Source organism: Saccoglossus kowalevskii, chromosome 1, assembly GCF_978046115.1.
Source record: "Saccoglossus kowalevskii chromosome 1, keSacKowa6.1, whole genome shotgun sequence".
Taxonomy (NCBI): domain Eukaryota; kingdom Metazoa; phylum Hemichordata; class Enteropneusta; family Harrimaniidae; genus Saccoglossus; species Saccoglossus kowalevskii.
The window spans coordinates 48,730,131-48,747,565 of NC_140641.1; the positions used below are offsets into that span (position 1 = coordinate 48,730,131).

General features: G+C 33.7%; 2 protein-coding genes across 3 annotated transcripts in view; both read right to left on the minus strand.

The window, feature by feature from the left end:
* LOC102805556 (uncharacterized) overlaps nucleotides 1-10,709 on the minus strand; it is a 115,283-nt gene extending 104,574 nt beyond the window's left edge. The window contains exon 1 of the mRNA XM_085496453.1: nucleotides 10,563-10,709. Within this exon, the coding sequence (XP_085352579.1) occupies nucleotides 10,563-10,634 (72 nt within the window). The 5' untranslated portion in view covers nucleotides 10,635-10,709. The remainder of the gene's footprint in view (nucleotides 1-10,562) is intronic.
* A 550-nt stretch (nucleotides 10,710-11,259) lies between these two features.
* On the minus strand, nucleotides 11,260-17,100 carry LOC144360346 (uncharacterized). 2 transcript variants are annotated; one of them, XM_085502724.1, is made up of 7 exons: nucleotides 16,918-17,100; nucleotides 16,703-16,784; nucleotides 15,995-16,044; nucleotides 15,175-15,857; nucleotides 13,397-13,547; nucleotides 13,132-13,276; nucleotides 11,260-12,486 (listed from the first exon to the last, which is right to left on the minus strand). In XM_085502724.1, exons 3-7 carry the CDS (start codon nucleotides 16,019-16,021, stop codon nucleotides 12,302-12,304), a joined length of 1,191 nt encoding a protein of 396 aa, XP_085358850.1. In that variant the 5' UTR covers nucleotides 16,022-16,044; nucleotides 16,703-16,784; nucleotides 16,918-17,100; the 3' UTR covers nucleotides 11,260-12,301. The 2 variants fall into 2 exon arrangements, with proteins under 2 accessions (XP_085358850.1, XP_085358844.1); XM_085502718.1 differs by having other exon boundaries at nucleotides 16,696-16,784.
* Nucleotides 17,101-17,435: the final 335 nt, after the last annotated feature.

Below are 17,435 nucleotides of genomic sequence, written 5' to 3' on the forward strand. Positions count from 1 at the left end.
GTTGACCCTAGTAATTAACACGGATGTTAAAGTTGATGGCGTAATAATACATGATATGTTTGTAGATTCAGATGCCGCAATGTAATGTTATGTATGTAACCAGTATGTTTAGTACTGAAAGCACAATGTATTAAGTGTTAAACTTGACTGACATCAAAGAAGCTGTACTTATACGTATACGAGAGAGTATTAAATAGTTCAGGAAAATGTTATGCCACAGCTGAAATAAGAGATTGTAAAACTGAAGTTGAATTCTATTAGATTTTTATTGGGCAGTTTAGCAGCTAAGAAGCTAGGATATTTGAAAGTAGAGTGCTTATACAGGTAACACTAGGTATATTTTGGATATATGACCGTGTTTTGATGGTATAGTTAAGGTAGCGGGACTATTATTTGCATACTTGTTTTCATCTTCTAATTGTGACTAATGACTACAAATAGACCCAGGAAAGTATATATTTTTAGAATCGCCAGACTTCAAGCTTTTCACAAGTGTATTTTGCATGCCCGTATCTGCATTTTACGACGCGTTACTCAATCAAAGGTGAAAAATGACTTTTTCTGTAAAAAAAATAATTACGCATTTATGCTGGCGATAAGAAGTATTTTTTTCACTTTTCCTAGTTGTTCAATAGTCTGGTAAATTGAATGTGTCTGGTCAGTTTTATTCAAGCAACGCGTTTTAAAAAATAGTGTGCTGAATTTCAATTACTGTTTTAGTCGCATTGCCCCCAACTCAAACCACAACTCGTTGGTAAAAATCGATGAAATAGTTTGTCTGGACACATTCAAGTTCCGCTCACTGTCACCTTAAAGCTGTGAAAATTTGGTGTTAATCCGATGACAATAAGTATACGTTATTTTTTGTTAAAGACCTTGTATTTTGAAAAACATAAACTCCTAGAAAACGTCCATGAAGTAACAGCAAAGATTGTCAAGCTTGTTTATCGTCATGATCAATTTGTTTTCCCATCAAGGTCTGTTTTAACATGTGTAGAGACACCCAAATGTGTAAGGCTATTGGAAACCAAAAAATAAAGGAATGGGATAGTTATAATTGGATAAATTCGGCATATGAAAACACCAAAATAAATGATTTTTTTAGTGGCTGTGTGACCTTGTGTCTGACACATTCATATGCAAATGACTAATCGGTGAAACAAACAGGGGCGGAGACAAACCACTCAAATGTTTGGAAACACTAATTGTGTGTCAGATAGCTACTGATAACAAATCTTAACATTGCTTTGTCTTGAGTTTATCTTTGAAACTTATAGGCACACAGATTAAACCTTTGTTGTTGATTCTGGAAAACACTACTGAGGCTGCCTTGCTTCCCTTCAGAAAATCTACATTTTAACCAACTTACATGACATTGTATGTTATGTTGACTTTATCACGTGAAAGTTTATAGTGCATTTCATCAATTAATAATTAAATGTGAAAATCGTAATTTTTAACACAAATAATAGTCTCGCTACCTTAAACTGAAAAGGTATCAGGTTAAAATACATATTGATAAGTCAATAATTCCAGTGGCTCGTACCATTTAGTTAGGTCAAAGCCAACAAAGCAATAATCCAGGAACGCCATCTTATACCAATGCAGAAGCGGCGGCACGAAATTTTGCATGGGCGGGGGGGGGTCTGATCGCCATGATCCCTCGCCGCCACTGCATTGGTGGACAAATAGAGGTATCAGAGATTTTATGAAACACAAGGGGTTAGAGTTTGGTATTAGGCGTGCTACTGCATGTTACTATTACATTAAACAGCACATTACATAGAAGATGTTATGATAGTACATAGCCGTGACAAGAAAGAGCATGACCTAACACTAAACAAAGATAAGTGTGTACACGGAATGCACCAACTCACATTCATATACATACTATACATACTTTATTGACATCATTCTGTTTGAAGAGAACATACAGTCAAGTGCTAAACTAAAAATTAAAATTAAAAAAAAGGAGGAAATTAATATGTAGTTTAAATAAATACATATTTAAAATTATGAAATATTGATATATATATTTAAAATGCACCACATTCTCTAATATAGTTCGCAAGTTCCTTATCTACATTGCTCATAATGTATATGAACTTGTCATCTGGTTTCATCAAATTAAAATATGGATGTATATGAGCAATTTTTCCAAACAGCTGACATCTTGCATTTTTATGACTTGGACAATCAATCAGGAAATGGAATCATCCTCCACTGCATCCGTATCACTCTTTTTGCATACCCTTTCTTCAAACTTTATTTTTGGTCTAACATGCCTACCCTTCTCTATCATTAGACCATGGTCACTTATCCTGAATTTACAGATACTTTTTCTATAGTGGGGGTCTTTAATTTGTGTTAAATACTGTTCCATTTTGAATTCATTTTTGAATTTACAATAAGTTCTTAATTTATTATTTTCACCTGACGATGATTTTTTTGAGGTTATTTGTTTTTTCCATAATTCAATATAATTCTTTTCTATTTGGCTACTTATTTGTTGTATATTTTTGTTACCTCTACTCCAAAATCCATTTATTTCACTTATTTCACTATTATTTCCTGTACTGATTTTGCCCATTTTAGCTGATTATTAATATTGCATGTAATTGCATCATTTATTAGGATGTGTGTTTTGGTATTGAAAATATTATGCCAATATCTAATCATCATTTTATTTATAAAGACTGATATTGGTTGTCTGCCCAGTTCACCACGCACCGCTAAGTTTGTTGACGCCTGATTAACTTGTAGTAACATTTTAGAAATTTTAAGGTTGAGCATTTCTGGGTAACTTCTATCTGTGTATTTTTCTGAACCCCAAATCTCACATCCATAAGTCAGAATGGGTCGAATTACATGGTCAAACATGTTTATCCAAGTTGGTATACTTATATTAGTTGATGTAGTAATTAATTTCTTAATATAGAAACAAGTTTTCAATGCCTTTTTATATAATTTTTCTTTTGCTAAATCAAAATTTCCACTAGGTTTAAATTCTATGCCTAAATATTTATAATTTCTAACTATATCTATTTCTTCATTTTTATAATGAAAGATAAACTTATGGTTCAATAATTTTCCACTTTTATTGAATACCATTATTTTTGTTTTTGTAGTGTTTACCTCAAGGTTCCACTTACTGCAGTATTGAGATAATTTATTGAAACAGTTTTGTAAACCTGAATCTGTTTCAGATATGAACACAAGGTCATCTGCATATAATAAACTACCAATTGATATATCATTTAGCTTAACAGGTTTACATGACTCATCTAACTCACTTAGCAAATCATTTAAGAATAAGTTAAAAAGCATTGGGCTGATGTTACATCCCTGTCTCACCCCTCTGAGTGATTTGAAATCATTTGTTAATCCATTGTTTAATTTTATGCTAAACTTAACATCATTATACTTGTTTTTAATTACATTATATATTTTTCCATTAATTTTATTTTTTAATAATTTGTAATAGAGCCCTTTACGCCATATGCTATCGAAAGCCTTTCTAAAATCCACAAATCCAACAAATACTTTGTTTAATTTACCATTTGTTTGGTTTATTTGATTGGTATTGCTCTTATTATTTATATATTTATCAATTATTGTTTTAAGAATGAACATGTTATCTGTTTTTCTATAACCTGGCCTGAAACCAGTCTGACATGGATTTAAAATGTTATTTTGCTCAACATGTATATGAAGTCTACTATTTATCACAGATGTAAATAGTTTTGACAAACAACTTGACAGTGCTATTCCTCTACAATTACTTGGATTATTCTTATCACCTGACTTGTAGATTGGCTTGATTATGCTACTTCGCCAACTATCTTGTAATTTACCTGTATTTAAAATGATATTGAATAGTTTCTTGATAGGTGTATTCAATACTGTTTGTCCATAGATAATCATTTCATTTAATATTTTATCTTTGCCTGATGATTTTTTCTTTTTCAGCTATCTAATTGCCTTTATAATTTCACCTGATGTAATTTCTTTATTTAACTCTACATTAATGTCTATATTTTCTAGATTCCTTATATCTGCATCCAATGATGAGTCATTTTCACACTCCTTATTCAGATTTGAGAAATGTTTGATCCATGCATCTACACTAATACTATTACTAATACCATTGTTAGTTTGTAATGAACTACAGGTCTTGAATTCTGTTATTGTTTTCCAAAATTTTGCAGGATCTTTCTTTTCACTCTGGTTCAACTCATTTAGAAGTGCTTCTTTATATGATCTTCTTTTAAATTTAATTAATTTTGTATACTCCTTTTTTAGCTGAAAATACCTAACTCAAACATATGGGTCCCTTGGGTGTCCCTTGGGTGTTTAACTAACAACTTACTCATTCCCTGAAATTCTCTTATTATATATAATATCATTCAACCCTTTCACAGCGTCATCTGTATCATAACTCATATGCAAATACTGTGTTATTTTGGATCTCATTGCTGCACTCTGTATGGCTTCCTGATACTTTTCAGTTGAGGATGACTCCCACAAATATTTCATATGGAATTGATTCAAATCTTTATGCTATCATTTTCAATTTTGTTTTGTAAACTAATTGAAAATGTTAGCGGACAATGATCTGATAAGTAGGATATTGAATGCACTTTTAAAAATTGGATTTTTACAAAGAGTCTTGTTTGTACCAATATGTAGTCAACAAGACTAGAACCATTATAAGAATGGCAGGTGAAATTTCCATACAAGTCACCAATTTTTCTTCCATTGACTATTTTCAAGTCAGTTGATAAACAAAGGTCAATCAATTTCTTACCATATGAATTGATATTGTCATATCTATTTAGTCTTTTCCTGAAATGATCAACCTCATAGTAATCAGGATGAGGTATATGATCTACAGAATCATCTGAAATATAGTCATCTAGTCTCCCTGTTCGTGCATTCAAATCTCCCATTACAATCACATCTCCATTTAGTGAATGATAAATTATTTCTTTCTCCAATTCTTCAAAAGTATTATTTGTTTTTTCTCTGAATATAGACGAGTTTTCTGGTGGTAAATACGCAACACAAATAAAAATATCCCTTTCAAATTGGAAATAATTTTTGTCTAACCTAACCCATATCACATCATTCATTGTTGTTTTTAACTTATTTATACCTTGTTTATATTTATGTTTGAAAAACAGTGCTTCACCACCTGAATTTCGTCTCGCTAATTTACTTCTATTTCTATCACTACGAATATAACTAAACTCTGCTAAAGAAAAATCGTCTACTGAATCTAACCATGTTTCTTCTAATGCTACAAAATCATAGGGATTAATAGCGTTCTGAAAATCACTATGATGGAATTTTTGTTTAATACTTTGAATGTTCCATGTCATAAATGACAATGCATTCTCTGTAGTTTTAGCAATATTGCTTGTTATGCACATTATGTGTTTAGATTTGGCTTAGCTCTACTTGTAATTGGCATTTTTTTAGCTCATTCTACACAATTATATAAAACTCTTTAAAAAGTCAATTAATTTATGCGCTAACTGTCCATCATTGCTCCATCTAGGGTCATTGAGTATACTGTTATACACTGGCGGCTGCTGGGTCCTCTCTTGCTGTTTGTTTGCAGGTTGATATTTTCTTGTGGTATTTTTGTTTCTTACATAATGGTGTCTGTTGTTACCTCTGTAGATTAGCTGACTGACTGGCTGACTGGCTGGATGTCTGTCTCTGTGTTGATAGTGTGATCTGTTTTTGGTATCCTTTCCCCTCATCGACCTTTTCATATCTGCTACTAATAGTTTGACACCATCAGTATTGATATGAATCCCATCATCAGCAAATAAATGTTTGCTGAGTGATAGTTTATGATGGACTATGAATACACAGTCTTCTTTGTGACAGTAATCTTTCACTTCATCATTTATGTGCTTTATATCATTATTGATACCATCATTTTCTCTTCTTGGTAGAATTGCTGATATTCCTATTCTTGCTTTGGGAAATCTTCTTTTTCAGCGCTGACTATTTTCTTGGTTTGTGAAATGATGTATTCACAATTATGATTGCCTAAATCATTGGTGCCCACATGACACACCACAGATATCACCTGTGTATCATCAGCTGACACTTCCTCCAACTTATCCAATGCTTCATCTACTGTATAAGTGATATACTTATTTGATGTATTTGGACCATACATCCTATCAATGTTTACACCTTTTATGATTGAGTCTCTAATCAAAATATGTTTTGCAGCTATCTTTGGCGTAACTGACGCATTATAATTAACTTCCTGGAGACCTTGATCTTGAATTGGTGTCTGCTTCTCTATATTTGGTTCTTGCTGAATCTTATCAGCCATTTCCTCAGTATCATCTTGATCATTGAGTGATGTTAGTACCTCATACCCATTCCTCAACTCCATTTCTTTGTACATGTCCAGTTGATTTGTTTCATTTGAATGATGTTGTTTGTTGATTTCACACTCCAATGTCTTGTTAAATTTAATGATAATTGATCATATTGAGTGCTTAGAGCACCACATTTCACTGTTAGACTTTCCACTAGATTTTTCAGACTTGTATTTTCTTCTCTCATTTTATCAAACAGACTAGCATTGTACTTGATTTCTTTATCTAATCTTTTCTCCCAAGCCTGTCTCTCTGTAATTAATGCCTTCTCTTTATTTTCCAATGCTGCCATTTTTTCTTTCATTTCCCTCTTCAATTTTCCATTATTTTCAACAAGTGCATTTACGGTTGATTTTAAAGCACTGTTTTCTTGCTTGCAATCACATTTGTGTTTTATGCTGGTAATGTTATTTTCTATCTCCTTCAACTGATCCGTCATGACATTCTTTCCTTTTATAATTTCCGTAAACTGCTCTTGAATGACCTCAATGCATGTTTCAGTATCATGTAGTCTTTTCTCTAAGTTATTATAAAGTTTTTCTGTAATGGCTTGTCCTATTTTGTTGGTGGTCTTATCTTGCTTTTCTGTAGTTTGTTGTATATTCTCTCCTTCTCCATCCATCATGATCACATCACTTACTTGATTCACACTGCTGGTGATGGTTTGTTGTGTGACCTTGTCCCCTTCACAAGTACATTCCATTGCCTGTGTAACACTATCAGTAACACTATCAGTTTGTTCACCATCTTGACCTTGGTTGTTGTTTACACTGATTTTGATTTCATTACTATCCACCCTTAATTTCAGTTCATTGTAGTCTTTCTTCACCCAGTCCTCAAAGTTTTCTCCTTGTATCATCACTCCCCCTTTAGTAAAAAAGGTTAATACAACATACTTATGTTCCTTACTGCTTTGTTTATCCTTCCACAGAATGAGTATAGCCTTCTTGCCTGTTGAGTTGACTTCCTTCCATTCTGATTTCAACCCCATCTTTACACAGTACTCATCTGTATATCTTTCCTTTGCTGCCCCAATCCACTTGGGTAGTCTGGCTGCTGTAGTTTTGAACTTCATATTTGTTGGTACCACTTCATTAGTCTTGATATCTTGCATGAAGTCAATGTGTACATTTTCATCAGCCTGTATTTCTGCCATTGATGCGTTATTCACTGTATTTGATGGAATGTTGTACACAAAATCAACGTTTACAGTTGATTTTGAACTTCTTTTGCTGTCTGTCATGATTCACTGCTTTCTCGGTATACAACTTGATAAATCCGTATAAATTGACAGTTGAATATAAGTCTCGAACTGCCAAAAATGCCTGTTACTTGTAGAGCTATGTCACCCACACTGCATACATAATGGCGGCCATATTATATATATAGGATATATATATTATATATATATTATATATATATATTATATATATATATATTATATATATATATTATTATATATATAGAATATATTATATTCATAGGACTTATTCTGTCTAAGAGGGATATTGGTCGTACACAGAGTAATGTGAAAGGAGAATTGATGCTAGAACCAGATGATGCAAGCAGGCAAAGTTTGTCTGAGGAAGATACATACAAATCATTAAAACACAAACTTGCTAGAGCCGAATTGTTGACATAATTTGACAAAGATGCTGAAACACAATAGATCGCGGACGCCGACCCAGTTGGTATGGGTGCTGTATTGGTCTAAACACAAACACGTGAAATCTGTGTAGTCAGCTATGCAACTAGAAGTTTGACAGAAAAGGAATCAAGAAGTGGCATGTGAGCAGTTCCATGTAAACCTGTATGGAATAAGTTTGAATTAGTCTACTCTCTGTTTGGTCCTCTCTCCTGAGGCGAATATCTTGTAGTTATAGTAGATTATTATAACCGATACTTTGAAGTTAAAATACTTAAAACTGTGACAAGTGACAAGTGACAAACAAATATAAGCAATGGAAAGGTGTTTTTAAACTCATAGTTATCCTGTATCATTGAAAGGCGTTCTAATTGAGACTGATATATGTCAGGGAAACCCGTGTCCATACATTCACAGTGTGTTAAGATGTAAATGCCGCCCTCTGTAGTTCATTACTGTAATTCGGTTCATTACCATGTCACATGATCTGACGGGACGGCTATGCACAACAAAATCTTTGTCATGTATAGAACACATAACATCCTGTCAGAATTGGTTACTTATTGTTCTTAATTTTGTGGTGTTTCTGCAGCCACTGTTAATTAGTTGAACTGGAGTTTGTTGTTGTGAAACCCAGATGTAGTCTGGTGTTAGGATAATATATTCATGCGATGTTTAGAATTCCTGACCTTAGTTTGTAACGAATTGAATACGACGAGAATGCCGGTGATATTATGCATGTTGTATTTGACCAATATGGAAATTATAGTACAAAATATAGTATACAAGCAATACATATTTTATAATGCTGAACATCAATCAAATGAAAATGTTAATCAATGTTTGTTAAGGCTTCGTCAGCTAGCAGAGCTATGTAAAGTAGGCATTTTTGAAGATGGAATAGTTGGGGACATATTGGTTCTTGGTTGAGTCTCTGAAAATAAGTGAAGTATCACAACAGCAGTTGAGAAAAATAGGTCAAGAAAGTGATGCCAACTCGGTCAACTATGTGAAACATGGCAGCAGAATACAACACGAAACAAGATCAAATGATAAGCAGAAATCAAAGCTCAATGCATGACAAATAAATGCAAGTATTGTGGGGTGAACATGTATTTGACAGTGCCCTGTTCTTGTAAAACTTGCAGAAACTGTGGTAAAGTATGCAAGCAAGGTCGGCAATCACAACGAAATGAATATTAAGTACACCAAATAAAGTGTCTTCACAATAGCGAATATTGCCACTGTTCATACTAATACAAGGTGGTTCTATATATCTATCCCTTTCAGTTAATCCTGGTGACGTTAAAGTTGTTAAGTGTCAGTTAGACACTGGTGCTACATGCAATTCGATTTCATTTAATGGTACGTGCAACATTAAACAAAATGGTAACACTGCATTATAGAAGGCGAAAGCTAAGCTGAAATTATTTGATAATAGCCTGGTTATCCCAGTAGGTGAATGTGATCATACATGTCAATTCAAAGATGAGCTGTATACACTGTATATAAAGTGGTGCCTGGTGATCAGAAACCATTACTATCTGATGAAACCTGTACCACCATCAGATTAATCAGAGATGCTGTAAACGACATATCAGAAGAATATACAACTGAACGTATATATACAAAATATACTTATATGCTGAATATCATGATGCATTTGTCTACCTGGCGAGAACCATATAGATACAGATCCATCAGTTGGGCCAGCACAACATAAACCGTATACATAAACATAAAACGTATTCCTATTGGTCTAAAGGCCAGGCTGAAAGCCAAGATAGTTGACATGACAATGCAAGGTGTCATTTTCATAGTAACTGAGCTAACTGATTGGATAAACAGTATAGTAGCTGTGTTAATACCTGATAAACTCAGAGTGTGCTTGAATGCCAGCAATAAAGCATCCCAAACACCAAATGCCTACATTTGATTAGCTACTGTCTAACTTAGCTAATGTCAATTCGCAATTCTTCTTATTTTTGTTAAAGATGCTTTTATTTATCAACTTTCTGGACTCTTTTAGGCAGATAAAATATTGATATCTGAGTGGGTTAAATTACATTAAACGACATTTATTTTTACTAGTTTGGTTATTTTTAATTTCACGCAATATGGCTGTTACGACCCATGCGAACGAACGGTAAAATAGTCAATTATTATCCATGTTTCACTACTGCTTAAAATAGGAGTTCTCGATGCTAGAAATGACACTATTGTAGAGAAACATGTTTTATAGAACAGTTATGTTAGCCATTTATAAATAAAATGGCTACTAAATATAAACATAATTTCTGCTTACAATTGCTTTAAATACAGTTCAGGCATTGTTGTTGTTTCAATATGAAACTTTGAAAGATTATATTAAATTAATAAAGAACACAAATTTATAAATATGTCTATGATGTATGTTTTTCAGCACTGGAAATTCTACATGATTGTTGTTATTTATGTGAACAGTATTCTTAGCCATGATTAGAAAATTTACATCAGCACTATATACTTACCCCGCCTCTTAACTCTGAGCAGTTGACACTCACGATGATGAACAGAATTGAGAGTAAAACACACTTAGACATGTTGTTTTTGGGAGAGATAGTCAGCCACCTTCAAACGTGTAATACTGTGTTCCCTTACAAAATGTGCTAACAACTGTTACATATCAACCACAGCTGTTGTTAATCACATCACACAGTGTGGCAATAATACTATATATATATATATATATATATATATATATATATATATATATATATATATATATATATATATATATATATATATATATATATATATATATATATATAATTCTGTCAATTCTTTTAAAAGATCCACGTCATTAGTAAATGGCGCCCTCACTCAACAATAATTGGGATGGGTGGTTGGACAAATGTTTGATTATTCGCGTGCATTTATTGCCTAAGCTTGTTGTACATACATTCAAATATATTTGAGGGGTGGAGGATTTCATGTTTGCAACGACTGGTTGTAATATTCTATCTCGTTGTTTTCAGGATGCAGCCTGATGTTTGTTGCTTTCTTGGTTGTTAAATTATGGATACAATTTTTGTGGTCGGTGGAAGATATGTTGATTGGTTGTTGAATCAATAATTTAGACACCCTATAGCTTGAAATGGTATGGTTCCAATCACTGTTGTAGATTCTGGGAACTAGCCATTGAATATGATATCGGAGAATAAAAGGTATGGTGAACAAGATTTATTAATTATTGCTTGCAATATCTGAATTTGAATTTGAAGCAAACTGTGACACCAAATCTAGTCGTTGTATTGTTATGCTTAAAATCTCTTGAAACAGATTTAAATATAAGGATATGGATTGCAAAATATGAAGATAAAATAGTGTCCAACAATGTTATTGGAATATGGTAACAGTCAAGTATTATTTACACTGACGAGTTTGAGTGGACTTTTTAATGTAATAGCAAGGGCTTTTGAGATGGTTTATTTTAATGTATTTCGTGGTCATTTGTTCATTTTCAATCTTTAAAAGCAGAATTTATTCATGTGTATTTTAACAACGGCTCAAGTGACTGTTAAATATGTCATGTCTTCCCTTCCTTCATTCTCCCTATTTCTCTACTATTGTTACTGGTCTGCCCCTTACTTGGTATATGTGGGAATGATAGCTGGACCAAACTCTCGATCTATAGAGTAGCATACTCAGTTATAAAGCTTACTTTGAACAGTCTAATTGTATTCCGAAGAATACAACATATAGTGTAAATGTATGAATGATAGTCAATAAAAATGTGAAATGCTCGGTGATGCAGTTAAACTTTCTCAAAAACATAATATGAAGATGTCAGTTGTTGTTTTCACTGAATTCTTTGTGACATTTGGGGTCAGGTGGAAGTCTGCTCTACTATGGGTTAAGTCATAACGATATATATAGTGCATTTTTCCCACAGAAACCGTACTCCTGGTTACCATGACAAGACTGTATGAACACATTCCAACTCTCACAACACGTTTCGTCAAAGTCGCATCTGCTAGTTAATAAATCGATGCATCCCTATTGAATCTGTTGAAAACTTGCCTAGGTTACTGGTCCACTACATATTGGAAATCATCATCCAGCGAAACAGCCTTTGCGTGCTACTGGTGACATAACGACGCTCCAAGGTGCTGAAAAGTCAACTATCTTGTGAATCAATTTAATAACGCACAGTGAAATGTTTCCATTATTTGTAATTCGTGTAAGTATTCGAAACACCTGAACAGCGTTAATTATTGACATCATTTTTTGGAATTGTTCGACGCCAAACAGATGTGGGAAGTTTTTCGAGAAATTTGTTCGCAAAAGGTAAAACTAACTCCAGATATGTAGAGAGCAATTTATATTGATTTCGTTCTTCTACTACATCTCTTGACCACGTAGACTCTGCAACGCCGAGAAAATACTTTCCCCCTGCAATTAAGAAACAAACATGCATGATAGATACTGTGTTAACAGGCTTGAATTGGCAATTACATTTGCGACTAAATTCATTTCTTCTAAAGCAACGTTTTAATTCAAATACAAAATTTAAAAAGTGCTTCCAATCATTTTAGTAAAGACAGTGGTGAATATCAACGGATAATTTATAGTTACAATACAGTATAATTTGCATAAGTAACTTGGTGCATTAGAAATAATAAACAATATATTGTTTTTTCAAGATTCAGCACGTTATAGCAGTGGCCAATCTTACTATAACTGTCCTATAGGGTGATGATTAATCATGTGATACAGCATGAATCGAAATACGAGATCTTATAATACAATGATTTGCTGCGTTTGAACTAACAGTTCAAGGGCGGTAGTCGTCGAGCCACGCATGCGCGAGATATATGGCTCTCATATAAACAACGATGGTGACTTTGATTGTTAATTCATTAATGACGTTAGGCCATGAACATGAACTGTTGATAGTTAAAAATATATGTAGTGTTATGAAATAAACTAGTTAGCACAATAACCCAATGTGAAAATATAGTTCTGAATCAAGTAACATTATAGATCACACCTACTAGAAGACACATAGTCGTCCAAGAATAATTTTCTAGAACTTACTTGCGCATATTTCCTTTTCTAGTAGCGATATTTTGTAAAAATCTGTCACGATTTCTTCCTTTTCTACAAAGTCAGTTGCAGTAATATTAGCAAAGGAGAATATTTGTTTCCTAGGAATCCTCAGTGAAAGATAATTTACGATTTCCTGGAAAAAAAACAGATAAATTGTAATGGACATCGATATGATTATTTGATTGCAAAATACAGACAAGTGTAAACAGTATATAAATGGTTTATAGTTGAACAATAGTTTAATTGAACTCACCTTCGACCAGGATGGATGTGCCACATATATACAAGTCAAATTATGTTTATCCATTAATTCGCCGACAACTGTACCAATTCTTTGGCCAAATTTTAGAACAGAAAAACTTTCACTGAAATCTTCGGGACATTCTTCATCGCCAAAGAAACATCTATAGAAACAATTCAATTGAAAAATCTCTGCCGTCAAATTTAACAACTAGGTGCAAATACCGAGGATGTGGGTAGATCAACTCGTTTGGCAGCAGACTGGCTCACACTTACGATTTACAGATACAGGGTGAATCCACCCACAGAACGGTGGATCACAACAAACGCACTTGCAAAACATTGTGGAAACCCCAAATTACTTCAGCTTCAAAGTCACCTAACCGAATCAAACTACTATTTTCAAGAGACGCGTCTGTAAGAGTCCTGAACAATTGCTGGTGAAAAGGTTATACCAAGCAGAAAAAGTGAGGACTAGAAAATATGATATTCAGAACGTTAGACGTACTCCATCCTACGCGAGTGCAGTCGCAGGCAAAATATCGATATCGACACTACCTTCGACTCAAAAAAATCTAAGGATCCCGAAGATGTAAAAAAAAATACGTGAACACATGACACTGATCGCGATGTCACACACAGGCATCGTGAGTGTCGCCTGAAGGAAACTGTTAAAAACATGGGAATTGGATAGGTCTAGCTAAATAAAACTTCCTTCCCAAATGCAGAATAATCCTTCCGCCCACAAACCTATAGAATATTTCGCCGTCCACTCGTAAAACCTCACTCGAACAGCTTTTTACACAGCTCGGAGGGGACAAACGATAAGATCACCCACTAACAGGAAAGATACTTCATTGGAACAACAATCGATAAAGATCTCTACAACCGGGTGTACCACGACAATGTAAATGCACACACTGTTTCGCCCTATTGCTGTCAGTGGCAGACTCATTTACACAAACACAAAAGACTGTAAACAGTGCATTGCGATGACGGCCGAAACGTTCACATCTGTATAGCCAGCCTAACCTGTAACCGAATACCGTAGTCGAGCCAATAATGACTACATCATGTAAAGTAGGTCGAAGCCGTTGAATTAATTAGTAATACGATTTAACATCCCACATCGTCTACCACGAGATTCAAAGCAAATTGTGATTAATTATGACGATGACGTCATGATGATTGATAGTAAAAATCACTGTATTCAATGAAGACGCTGATTGTTGACGATTTTTCTGCGGAGGTACTATTTATTGTGGAAAACTAACTAATTTACAGTTCACAAATTGGGTGTAACCTCATGATTAAACAATAACGACCGATGAGTTAATATACTGACCAATACTGACAATCACCATTTTACATTGAGACAAGAACAACTGAGATTAATCTAGATAGATGAAAACTTGCGTTAGATTGAGTACGCATGTTAGAAATAAATTTCTTTGTGCTAAGCTAACTGCCTCGTTACTGCTAAATAATTGTATTTTCGACCAAAAATTTTGGGATATGGAGATTGAACCCCGACCGAGAACGGATACTTGGTTATATGAGTTGATAGCCCATTATTTTAGGACCGGCTGGTAATAAAGCTGAACTATCTGTGGGAACATTCTGTTGTGCGTTTTTTGGGGGTCGATTCACCCTCTACCTTCAAATAGTAAGCTATCCACACTCCATGACATCGGCACGTAACCGCAACCCAAATATAGAAAATGAAAGTAAACTTAGTTAGCAAACGTTTATTGAAAATATGCATAATTTAAGTAATATATTGTTAATTACCTCTCTCCTGTCTTATTTCGCCAATGAAATGCAAAATATGAGTTTCCAGAACAAATTGTATCTTGTAACTGGTTTGCTGCGTTCATAATATATGGCGCTTTCACCAAATATGAATTGAGCTCTTTGTTAAACGAAACACGATTGAAGCGTCGGCTCATATCCCTGACATTAAAAGAGCGCAGCTGAAGTATTCCAACACACATCACATCAGATTGCAAAATGTCTTCGGAAAAATTCACGAACTTGTTATTAAATATGGGAAGACTAATGTTCATGACATTTCGGTAGAATATCCGTGTCTCGTTATAAATAGCAATGTCTCTTTGAAGTTTGTTGAAAGCTATTGCTGCGGTTATAACTGTTATATTTTGATTGCAGCTTGCTTTAAATGTTTCCATTGACGCTACACTTAATTTTTGAGCCAGTTTAGCGACGTCAAAAGTTTCATGAAACTGTCTCACGTTGTCCTTGGAGAATGTTCTAACCATACCACCGTGATCTAGAAAAGGAGTGAGAACAAGTGTGCGCCCAAAATAATCGGCAATTTTCATGGTGGTTTTGAATCCTTCATACTGTACACTGTTGCCTGCACCCTTTCGTGATGGTATTATGTACAAGAGAAATCGCTGCTTTTCATTCACAGGCGACTTGATGGAAGGGTTGTCATCACCAAATGTTGATTTCTTAAAATAGTGAAATATGATAATAAATGATTATATACTATATTATTACAACTAAACCGACTTATGCGTAAAATATCAAAATACAAACAAAAAGGAAAGTCGCATTAACAAGGAAAACAATATGTATAACTACATACCTTATACATTGCCGAATTGTTATTCATGTATTCGTCGAAGGACAACGAAGCTGTGGGATTATATTATATTATATTATATTATATTATATTATATTATATTATATTATATTATATTATATTATATTATATTATATTATATTATATTATATTATATTATATTATATTATATTATATTATATTATATTATATTATATTATATTATATTATATTATATTATATTATATTATGACAATATCGGTAGTAGATATGATTTGAATATTCACTTAACATAAAAAAATAACCGCTTGAAATTAGTTAAATGGAACTGACATGCTCAAACGTAGATCATTAATCAAAAGTCGCATTTTACCCACCATGTACCACTAGACAATGTACATGTGATATACGTAGTAGCAATACTTGGGCATTGTTATCACATTGGCCGTGGATGACTTTATTTTAACAGTCATGTATACTAATTAAAAACAGAGATTAATTTTCTTTTATCTTGCATACCAATACGTTGGTGGTTGAATCACTCGGCCATGTCAACGAGTGAATGGTGAGACAACGTGTGACAGCTTGTATTCTATTTATTAATTTGAATACCAGCTTTATTTTTAAAATGGGCACCGATTTGCATGTTATATTATTGGGATAACAAATGTGTGATGGCTGAGTATTATTTTATCACAATAACCGGACCGAACACGCCTACTTACAGTGTACCTTTTCTGATTCTGAATTATTGTACACTTTTATGAAGGAATTGTCCTCATTTATGTCAGATATTTCATCTTCTAACAACAATCTATGAGAAAAAACGTATAGGTTAGTGCTTTTGCATCAGATGTCAACACAGTGCGGATGGATGAGGTTACCATGGATGTCGTTGAAATACGCCACATTACAGATAAGGTGAGTAATGTTTAGGTTTAGCTTACCTCACTTTTAGCTGCATCCTCCTCAAGTAGCCTTCTTCGTGTACAATAACCACAACCATTATGACCAGACAAAGTATTAAACTTCTAACAATAGTTGTCGGTACGCTGTACGGTATGGACATGATTCAGATGTTGAACCTTGCATCACGGAAGATAGTTTTATTATTAAGCCACTTCGGTTAGTGAATATGACACCATCTGTTACATGGCCAGTAAAGGTCGCTGTATCAATTTGCATCAAATACGTGTCATAGAATAAGTTGCATAGAGATGGCGCTGTAGGAGTTTTAGACGACTAAAAACATAATGTGAAGTACTGTATCTGATTTAGTAGTCACTATGATAGCAATACAATATTGGTGCATCGATGTTAAAGCAGTATAGAGAGATCTCAGTGGTGGAGTTATAGTTATATTATCCCATACCATAGCTCGGAAAAATTCATGAATGTCCCTTTATTTACGTTAATGAGCAAGCAATAACCAGCATGCAAAACACATTTTCGAAAATAAAAAATT

Excerpts from the sequence above, each read along its gene's own strand:
- LOC144360346 (XM_085502718.1), bottom strand. The coding sequence starts at position 17,039 with ATGTCCATACCGTACAGCGTACCGACAACTATTGTTAGAAGTTTAATA. Across the intron at positions 16,045-16,695 it reads AGAATCAGAAAAGGTACACT|CTTCGTTGTCCTTCGACGAA; the intron begins GTAAGTAGGCGT and ends ATAATCCCACAG. Across the intron at positions 13,548-15,174 it reads CGAAATAAGACAGGAGAGAG|ATGTTTCTTTGGCGATGAAG; the intron begins GTAATTAACAAT and ends TTGTTTCTATAG.